At 37.1% G+C, this 11,209-nt stretch overlaps 2 protein-coding genes across 2 annotated transcripts; both read left to right on the top strand.

The window, feature by feature from the left end:
- The first annotated feature begins 632 nt into the window (after positions 1 to 632).
- LOC145797262 (GDSL esterase/lipase At2g04570-like) lies at positions 633 to 4,837 on the top strand. Its single transcript, XM_082883974.1, has 3 exons — positions 633 to 1,090; positions 3,332 to 3,821; positions 4,378 to 4,837. The coding sequence occupies exons 1-3, from the start codon at positions 722 to 724 to the stop codon at positions 4,569 to 4,571; spliced, it is 1,053 nt and encodes a 350-aa protein (XP_082740100.1). The 5' UTR covers positions 633 to 721; the 3' UTR covers positions 4,572 to 4,837.
- A 3,153-nt stretch (positions 4,838 to 7,990) lies between these two features.
- LOC114278338 (uncharacterized) lies at positions 7,991 to 9,652 on the top strand. The gene has a single exon (XM_028220355.2). It carries the CDS (start codon positions 7,991 to 7,993, stop codon positions 9,650 to 9,652), a length of 1,662 nt encoding a protein of 553 aa, XP_028076156.2.
- The last annotated feature ends 1,557 nt before the right edge of the window (positions 9,653 to 11,209 follow it).

Raw genomic sequence — 11,209 nt, 5'->3', positions numbered from 1 at the left:
CATTATTTTTTCTTTTTTGGTTTAGATGTTATTATATGATTCTTTCTTGATTAGTCATTGTTTAATTTTTTTAATATAGTTAATATTTTAATTTAATTAAAAGTGTTTATTTTATAATCTTATAATTTAATATATATATATAGATATCATATAAAATCATTATTATAGAACTAAAATTATCAAAATACAAAAATAATTTAACTAAAATTAATATATATATATATATATAAGTATTTAAGTAATAATTTTATAGTACGATAGCATTAATATTATTAAAATAAATAATTAAAATTAAAATTATTGTTTTACAACACATATTATACCATTAAATATTTTTTTAAAAAAATAACACGTGGTCAACTACTAATTTCTAAACAAAGAAGTAATTATCAATATTTACATAAGCCATTATACCAACGATGTTAAAAAAAAAAAAAAAAAAAAAACAACAACAACAACAACAACAACAGCATTGATGACATAATTTATTTACTTTTTTTTTCTTGCTAAATCATTTTTTAAATTCCCCAATCAAAAAGAGTTTATTTTTGTTTCCTGCAGCCAAAATGGGCCTAAGCCCACGTACACTTCTCGTCACCCATACCGTTATTTATGCTTGTCATGCAATACCACCTTTCCCCCCCCATACCAACTTCACTCCCAGGCTCTCTCCAGATAGAGAAACAAAAAAAAAAAAGAAAAAAACACAAACTAGATTTTAATGGCAAACATGTGCATCCCATGGTTTCTTTTACTTCAGTTTCTAATATTGCTAGGTCTTGAATGCGAAGCCAAAGTTCCGGCTATTATCGCGTTCGGAGATTCTTCTGTTGATGCCGGAAACAACAATCAGATTCCGACCATTGCAAGAAGCGATTTCAACCCGTATGGTCGAGACTACGTTGGGGGCCAGCCAACGGGGCGGTTCTCAAATGGCCGAATTCGGACTGATTTTATATCGGAGGCTTTTGGGCTGAGGCCCATCGTGCCGGCTTACTTGGATCCGATGTATAATATATCGGATTTCGCCATTGGAGTTACATTTGCTTCGGCTGGAAGTGGATATGACAATGCAACTTCTGATGTGCTTGTGAGTCTTCTTCTCTCTTCGCTTCACTAATTTTCATTCATTCTTGCATATAATGTATGGTTTTCTTATGCTTCATTTGTAAATTAAGTCACTATAAATTGTCTCATCACTCTTTTTATTTTTTTGTGTATTTTTTTTTATAACAAGTCAAAAATTATTTAAATAATCTATTCCCAATGGAGGATTTATCGCCATCAAATTTCTAATTACAATAAAATTTGTACTTCATGGACAAGAAATTTTTTTTATAAATATAAAGATATATTAGGCCTTATTTATCAATTATATATTTTAGTCAAAAAGTCAAAAAATCACTATAAGTTGTCACATCGCTTTCTCTATTTTTTTGCACATCTTTTCAAAAAAAAAAAGTCAAAAAATTACTAAAATAACATGTTTCCAAACGAGGCCTTACTATGGTGTAATCAGAAATTCCGGTATGCATTTTAGCAATTTTCTTTTTAACAATGATAGAGAACTCTAATTTTAAAGCTCTAAAGAGAGCTCTAGTGATGTGGCAAGAGAAAAAAAACAAAAAACAAAAATATAGGCACACACATAATATCACATGTGGGCCTCCCTCTTTGCCACATCACTAAAATGCTTTTTAGAGTTCTAAAATTAGAGCACTCAATCTTTATTCTTTTCTTTTTTTTCTTGTACCAAGTGTGTTGGAGTATCTGAGTTGTTGAGATTTTGAAATTGACTCCTCTAATAATGGATGATTTTGTAGTTATAATCGTTAATATGGTTATATAGGATTAAACTTTCTTATATAAATGATGTTAAAACTAAGGTTAGATTTAGAAATTGATTATTTTAGTTAGTTTTTTTAATTTTTTATTAAAAAATTTTAAAAAAATAAAAGGAATAATATGACAATTTATAATCACTTTCTAATTTTTTAACTACAAATTGAATTTTCAAATAGACCAAAACTAACCAATTGGTTGGTCATAACTGGTTGCTATTTTTGTGAACATATGCATGGACCAATTTAACTGTATAAGTCGATTTTTGACTATTTTTCAACCCAAGTAGTGTTATTTATAATTAATTAAATATTTAATAATTTGATATAATTATATCAGTGTAATATTATGTTTCAAAAAATATTAAAAATTCATAATTTATTTATAATAAATAATAAGGGAGATGACGTTATATAATTGAATTTGTGATAAATTAAAATTGATATGTAACATATCATATCATTATAAGTAAATTAAGAAAAGAATGCTTAAGGATCTCAATCTTTACCTTATGTTTCCCATATCATGTACCAGTCTTCATTTTGGGTAAATAATAATGTATAGAAGTACTGACATTCAATCTTATTTTTGCATTTTTTATTTATATTTCTTCTTTTTATTTTATTTTATTTATATTAATTCCTATTTTCGGCCAAGCTATTGGGTTGAGCTGACCTCTGGGTGCTATCGGGCTGGGCTGAGTTTCAAACACAGCAGCAACTCAAGCCTTATCTGTGCTAATCCAGCCTGTCTACACTGCAAACTTGGGCTGGGCGAAAATCCAAGTATCATGGTCATGAGCTTTGGACCAAATAATTTCAATCCAATACTGCAAGCTGTGTTTGGTTTAGTTTTTGAAAATTACTTCTAAAAAAATTTCAAATTAATTTGACCAAAACTAATATATTGTAAATTTTTTTAAAATTATTTTATCCCAAATAATAGAAAATCATTTTAAAATAATTTTTTCCATTTTTTCCAACTAAATTAGTTTTGAAAACCAAACAGTTTTTGGGAGTGTTTAGAAAGAGGATTGGGCTAAAATAATCCACTAATTAATAAGACAAAATGTCACATCAAACTTATAATAATTTTATTTTTTTTTTCACAACTATCAAATCAACTACAAAAAAAAATCCAACAAACTTTCCAAATACAACTCTTTTAGTTAGGCTAAAATATTCAAAAAGTCTAATAACCAACTAAAATAGTCAACTTTTCAAACAAGGCCAAAGAGCTCATGTTGAAATTCCATTAGAGAGAGAAAAAGTGTTGAGAGAGAAACGAAAAGATATGGCTATTTTTTATTTAGTTTTTAGAAAAAAATTTCAATCTTATTTTAAAAAATCTAAAATTTAATTTGATGAAAAAAAATTCATAACTTTCATATAGTTTTAACTTTTTGAGAGCAGGAATAATTTTTAAAATTTAAAAATACATTTTTAATATTTGTTTTTGTTATAATGTTCAATTTTGTAATTCCTTGCAGTCTGTGATACCATTATGGAAAGAATTGGAGTACTACAAAACCTACCAAACCAAACTAAAAGCCTACCTCGGAGACCAAAAAGCCAACGAAACCTTAACCGAAGCACTATACGTAATAAGCACGGGAACAAATGACTTTCTTGAAAACTACTACACCCTGAATGAAAGGCGATCACAATACAACATAGACCAGTACCAGTGTTTCCTCATTGGGATCGCCAGAAACTTCATAATGAGCCTCTACGAGCTGGGAGCCCGGAAAGTCTCCCTCGGCGGGCTTCCTCCGATGGGGTGTTTGCCGCTAGAGAGAACCACCAATTTCCAGGGTGGACACAATTGTACAACGAGTTACAACACTGTTGCAATGGCTTTTAATGATAAGTTGAATGGTTTGGTTGTTGAACTGAACAACGAGTTGCCTGGGATGAAAGTGGTGATGTCCTGTCCGTATTGCATTTTGCTTCAAATTATTAAAAAACCTTCCTTTTATGGTAAGTTAATGAGGTCTCTTTGCCTAAATTTATGTTTGTGTTTTTTAAGCTTTATATGCATATTAGAATCTCTAACATTACTAGTTATTTTAGCTAACAAAAATTTGAGAAATTTTGTAAGACACAGTGTAGTCTTTAGTCATGATTTTATTGTGACATTGGTTATGACTAATTGTAATATTAATTATGATTGAATTATAATCCATTGAGGTTGAGTGGGTCTACTAACCAGAGGAAAAAAAGAAAGAAAAAACAATGATCAAGATTCACTTATGCTATATAGGTCCACAATAACAATTTCAACTATTAGCCTTTGATTTATTATTGTAGCCTTTGATATCATTGTTTACTAGACGTATCTTTTCTCTCTCCCTTCCCTTTTCTCCTACACTCTATAATTTAAACTAGAAAAAGAAGGAAAGAAAGAATATTTAAAGACTAACTATAGTGTATTTAAAAATTGATGAGTTAAAAGAAACAATAAAAAATATTTTTTGTTTATCTATTTTGATTAATATTTGCTGGAGATGCTCTAAGCGTACCTATTAATTGGCAGGGTTTGATGAAGCAGCAGTAGCATGTTGCAGTACAGGAATGTTCGAGATGGGGTATGCATGTCATCGAAACAATCCATTCACCTGCACTGATGCAAACAAGTTTGTTTTCTGGGATTCCTTTCATCCCACAGAGAAAACAAATCAACTAATTGTTCAGTATTTGTTTAACACTACTTTGTATCAGTTTCTTTGATTTCTCATTGGGAGTGAAGATGAGTAGCTAACTAGGTTTTCATATGGTGGTGAATAATCAAATGTTGAGTATGGTCATATACTATCGGGTATAGATGATGCAGTATTAAGAACTACGTCTTGCTAATCAAAAAAACTTAAGAACTAGGTCTTCTCTTTTGTGATCATGGAGAGTTGATTAGCTGTTTGTTTTTTTGTAATTTTTATAAAATAAAATGATAGTGGTTAATTAATAAAATCCTCTCCTACGTTTGAAAATCATGAAAATGTTTATTTATTTCTATATAATTAAGAGCATCTCCAATGGTTCATCAGATTTTTCATCAAAAAAAAAATGATTTCCTTTATTTGATACCACTTGCTCCAAAAGAGAAATTTAGCTTTTCATCAAACTATCGGCGCGGACAACTGGCCAATACAAAAAATGAAAAACTGAGAAAACAAAGAGGTGGTCGACCGGGGGGTCGACTGCCTAGTGTAAAATTTTCACAAAATTTTGCTTAAGGTGGTCATCTGGGAGGACGTCCGGCCGGTTGTCCAGTGGGACCCGCCTCCAACGTAAATGCACAGTGTTTTGGTGAAATTTGCTCCGCTTCTCATTTTGGTGAAACTTGGTGGTAAATTCTCAATTTTATATCTGTTTGGTGAAACCGTTGGAGCCATAAAAGTAATATTTTTTCACCAAATTCAAATCTGATGGTGAATTTGATTCATTGTTGGATATGGTCTTAATCAGTGATGTACATGTTTTTCCTTATAAAGTTTTGGTTAAAGATTTGAGATTTTTCTATAAGGCCTATCATTCTTCTGTAAAAACAAGACATATAAAACTTTAATTACAGTGATATTGAACTAAACAGTTGATTTAATGAATTACACGCTTTTAAAGATTTATAACTCATAAGGGCAAAAGTAACAATTACGTAATAAAAAATCACTTTATTGTTTAAATATTTTTAAAAGCATCTGCCTAAAATTATAATATATCATGTGTTAAATAATAATTTATTTTATGGTCTTACAATTTTATCAAACTGGTTCAACCTTGTCAAAGACTCAAATGCCAACAATCATAGAAAGAAAACAAAGCTAAAGACTTTCTACTTTTGAATGGTGTGAATTTTGAATGAAAGAGAGTGGTCTTTGGGAATTCACATAAAAATGGTGCAAATAGGTAATGTTGACCAAATTACAACATCGTTTTGATTTAACGTTCAATTCAAATATTTTCAAACATTGAACTGTGAACCACTGACTTAAGAGTTGTTGGAGAAGTGTCATATACTCTTTTTTTTTTTATCTTTTTATTTATTTTTATTTTTTTTATACATCTTTTTTTTTGTAAAAAAATCAAAAAATATATTTATTTAAGAATTTCCCAACAACCTCTATTCTGATTTTCCAAAACTTTTTTATTTTACAAGGAGATTAGTACTAGTCAAAAATATGTACTCAAAATTAAGTATAAAAAATAATATATGATTTAAATTTAATTCATGTAAGTATTGTAAGATGACTACATAATGTTAGTGAGCATCATAAGTTCAATTCTTTTTAGAAGAAGTTGAATTAGGGAGACTAATGGGGCTAAATAAGAAATGGGTCAGACTCAAGCCTTGGGCCAGTCCAATCCCCCAATCTCCCAAACCCAAATCCACATGGGTCAGATGAGCATGTGGGTAACCTAACCAAGTCTAACTTCATTACCAACGGTCCACCCAAGTCCTCAAGCACTTAGGCCCAACTCGCAGTGGAAAGGCTAGTCCAGCTGCAATACTGGGCTAGGGCCAAGCTTCAGGACCCATTATATGGGCCGAACTGATAGGTAGAACCCATCATCAAAACCAAAATGAACCGAGTCCGTGTACAAAGTATCCGAATGGGCTAGCCCATCCCAATAGAAGCCTCACAAAGGACCGAGCCAGGGAACAACGGTGCCGAACTGAGGGAACCTCTCAAAGAAACGTAGATGCTGTGAGTATAAGCATGTGCAAGTTGCCACCTCAGTCAGTCCCCTACACCTAGAATCACGGAAACAGTTAAACCAGAGAAATGTGGTTTGTTATCAGCATGACTACAATGAGTACAAGTATCTCTTGACAACTACCAGATGGTCCCCGGCCTAGGGCCACGCTAAAGGGAAACTTGGCAGCACCAGAGCTCCATGAAACCATATTGGAAAACAAATAAGGAACTCCATATATACTACATAAACTTCACATTGAAGGTAACTGATCCAAGCTGAATCCCAGTTACTACAAACTCAACTCTCTACACTTCTTCTCCGATCACTGATTCCTATACCGGAGGGGTTATCCAGCCAACCCTGGCCGGGCAGCTCTTACGATTCTTCTTCCTGCAGGAACCTCGATCCTTGGATAGTCCAACCGAGTGCAGGGCACCGATCCACTTTCATCTAGTGCGAAATCCGGTACGCACAATTGGTGCGGTGAGCGTAGAACACTTTGTCTCTAAGCTCTGCACTCAGTTCCGGCGATGGGGATTGAGGACATCCTACCTTCGACATGTGCTCCACAGATGGAGAAGACAAAGGACAAAGGCTTGGCACTCTCAACAGTCCTAGAAGAACAAACTATAAACAATAACCAGACCCCCGAATCCGTCGAGCATCGATTGCCCTTCGCTGGAGGTTCCTCTCATCACTTTCTTTTAGAAAAGGATTACACAGATCGAATCATAGACTATATGGGGATGGAGATACAGGAGCTGAAAGTGCAAATCAAAAGGGTGCTGGGTGATCCAACGAAAAAGAAGACTGAAGTAGAGCCCTCTCGATTATGACGGAGGAGCTTATCTAGAGAGCCACTAGTGAAGAAGTTCCCCAGAAATGAGTCTGGGCAACAAAGCCAGCCAATCCCGGTACAGAGTGAAGCGGCGAGCAGCCACACCCGTGGGTCACGCTGGAGAAGGGCTAAAAGGCAAAAAACGGTTAGCCAACAGACCGAATACCTTCCTCAAGACCCTCATACTTGGCTGATTGGTAACAAGCAGAACGAACAACGTCGGGATCATCTGGACCGCACCATTCACCAGAGAGAGCACCGAGCGTTGGATAGGCTCGTCTCCTCACCATTCTCCCCGAAAATTGAGGCCATGAGACCCCCAAAGAAATTCACCCCGCCAAAGTTCACTTCATATGATGGGAAGTCAGACGCACTGATACATATTAGCCATTACAGACAGATGATGTCTCTATGGAGCCGAGATAAAGCACTGATATGCAAAGTCTTCCCATCCAGCTTGGGAGAAACCGGACTTCAATGGTTCAATCGACTCCCCGCTGGATCAATTTATGGCTGGAAGCAGCTCTCCGAAGAGTTCTTAGCCAGGATTGTCTCTAACACTAAGATCCCGAAAAAGCCGGATACACTGTTCGGTCTCCGAAAGGAGTAGGAAGAAATGCTGTGTAGTTATGCTAGGAGGTATTGGGAAGAGTACAATGACCTGGAGGATAACGTGTGCATTGAGCAGATGGTCGTTATGTCTTTCAAACATGGTCTGCGCCCGGAAAGTAAGTTGAGAAAATCACTTACCAAGTGCCCAGCCATAACATTAAAAGATTTGCGTGCCAGGATTGAGCAGTACGCTCGCCTCGAAGATGTTCAAATCCCCATCGAGGTAGCGTCAGCAGAACAAATAGCTCGACACAAGAAGAGAACGGACCGAGGAGAACACCAAGGGCTCACGGTGAATGAGGTGGATAAGTCCAAATCTCACGAAGCAGTTGTGACCGTATTCAAGGAACCAATCTATCGAATCTTGGAAAAGATCAAGAGAGAGCCCTTCTTTGTTTGGCCGCCGAAAATGTTAGAAGATCCGGTTCGGCGTAATCAAAAGCTCAGATGCACCTATCACCAAGACAGGAGACATATGACACAGAACTGCAGAGCACTAAAGCAACACTTGGAAGACTTAGTAGCAGCTGAGCACCTCCGAGATTACATAGATCAGGATAAAGAAGTGACCAAATCGGGGAAACCACCACCAGAACCAAACATTCAGCACCCACCTCGGTTGATAATAAATGTGATCCATGGAACAGCGACCCAGGAACCTGAAGAGACACTGAAAGAAGAGATTGCTAAGACTGTGCAAATTCAGCAGGTCATGTCGGTAGAGCCTACATTGAAAAAGGTACGCTCGGCAACCAAACCCCCTTTATGCACTGTTTCATTTACTAGAAAGGATTTAGAAGGCATACAACACCCACATACTGATGCACTAATTATAACTGTGGAAATTGAGAAACAGTTTGACGTAAAACGAGTCCTGGTAAATCAAGGCAGTGCAGCAGACATATTGTATTTTGACTTATTCAAAAAGCTTGGTCTCTCCGAGCAGCACCTCACCCCAGCGGCAGCTCCATTAGTCGGCTCCAATTCACAGCTAGAGTGGCCACTGGGCAGAATAGTATTGCTAGTTGTGGCAGGAACAAAGACCCTCCAGATAAAGTTTCTAGTTATTAACACACCTTCCCCTTACAACGCCATACTTGGTCGTCCATGGATTCACCAAATGGAAGCGGTCCCTTTAACCTACTACCAGCTCATCCGTTTCCGAACAGAACACGGAGTAGAGCAGATCTCAAGGGATCAAGTTACGTCTAAACATTGCTTCATGGCGGCATTGAAGAACAAGCAACTTTGTAACCAGGTACAGACAGTGGAAGTGGCCGAACAGCCAGTCCTGAAAGACATAGGGGGAGCCCCAGAGGAAAAGATGGTAGAGGATTTAGAGAAAGTCCTGGTAAAAGAGGATGATCCAAAAAAGTACTTCCTTATCGGTACTTCGCTAGGCATTGATGAGAAACTTCGACTGCTTGAGCTGCTGAGGGAAAATATGGACGTATTCGCATGGTCAGCATACGATACTCCAAGGTTGAACCCAGAATTTGCTTGCCACAAACTCAACATCAACCCTTCAGCTCGACCTGTTGTACAGAAAAGTCAGAGGTCCTTAGTTGAGCACACTGAAGCAGTATTGCCGAAGTCAAAAAACTCCTGGCATCGGGAGCGATTAGGGAAGTTCAGTACCCACAATGGCTATCCAACACAGTTGTAATAAAAAAGAAGAACGAAAAATGGAGAGTCTGCGTTGACTTCACCTGCCTAAACAAAGCCTGTCCCAAAGATAGTTTTCCACTGCCTCGCATCGATCAACTAGTAGACTCAACAGCAGGACATGAGCGCATGAGCTTTCTGGATGCTTATAGCGGTTATCACCAAATACCACTATTCGGTCTGGATCAAGAGAAGACAGCATTTATCACTCCAAGGGGGACTTATTGCTACAAAGTAATACCGTTCGGCCTCAAGAACGCTGGAGCAACCTACCAGCGAATGATTACTCGAATGTTCAAGGACCAACTCGGAAAGACCATGGAAGCTTATATAGATAATATGGTAGTAAAGAGCAAGCTCGCTACAAACCACCTTGCAGACTTAAGAAAAGTCTTTGGTATCCTAAAGAACCACCAGCTTCGCCTTAATGCCTCGAAATGTGCTTTCGGGGTAGGAATAGGGAAGTTCTTGGGGTATATGGTCACCTACAAAGGAATCGAGGCAAATCCAGATCAAATCAAAGTAATACAAGAGCTTGAAGTACCAACGAAGGCTAAAGAGCTACAGAAGCTGGCCGGAATGGTGGCAGCCCTGAATCGGTTCATCAGCAAGTCTTCAAATCGGATGAAACCTTTCTTCCAGCTATTGAGAAAAAAGGCAGCATTTGATTAGAGTCCTGAATGTGCTGAAACATTGTAAAGTCTCAAAAGATACCACCTCTTCCGTTCACTCCAGAACCAGGAGAGGAGTTGTACCTGTATCTAGCAGTTTTCGATCACACCGTAAGCACGGTATTGACTCAAGAAGTTAATAAGGAGCAGAGGCCAGTATACTATGTTAGCAAGACTTTACTAGACGCCGAGTCACGGTACCTACCCCTGGAAAAGTTAGCTTACGCGTTGCTTATCGCCTCAAAAAAGTTGCAACATTACTTCTAAGGGCACACCATCAATGTCCTCACTGAATTCCCCTCAGATCTGTATTCAGCCGAGCAGATTTCTCTAGCCGAACAACAAAATGGGCGGTAGAACTTAGTGAGTTTGACATTCGGTATCAACCCAGGACAGCAATCAAGGCCTAGGTCTTGGTAGATTTCGTCGCAGAATTTGCCCCCACCCAGAGTACCGATCCAGGGAATCCCAGTTCAGCACAGGTGTCATGCACCACCGAACAGGGAAAGCACTGCGCTTCGGAAGCATATAAACTCTTTATTGGAGACAAATGGCAGCTTTATGTTGACGGATCAACCAATAACTGAGGCTCAGGGGCAGGAGTAGTACTTATCTCACCAGAAGGATTTATTTGGGAGCAAGCCCTCAGGCTCGGTTGGAAGGCTTTTAACAATGAGGCAGAGTACGAAGCATTGTTGGCTGGTCTACGCAGTGCCGAACACTTCAATGCAAAATAACTTCTTGTTTTCAGCGACTCACAACTGGTGGTAAACTAACTTTTTGGGGTCTATAAAACACTAGACGAAAGAATGGCTATGTACGTAGGTAAGGCCAAAGATCTACTCAAAAAAATTTGATCCATACAAGTGGAACGAATCAGTCGGAAC

Source organism: Camellia sinensis, chromosome 8, assembly GCF_055761805.1.
Source record: "Camellia sinensis isolate YWXY chromosome 8, ASM5576180v1, whole genome shotgun sequence".
NCBI classification, from domain to species: Eukaryota; Viridiplantae; Streptophyta; class Magnoliopsida; order Ericales; family Theaceae; genus Camellia; species Camellia sinensis.
Note: the sequence above shows the minus strand (reverse complement) of the source record. Positions and strands in the feature narration are given on the sequence as shown.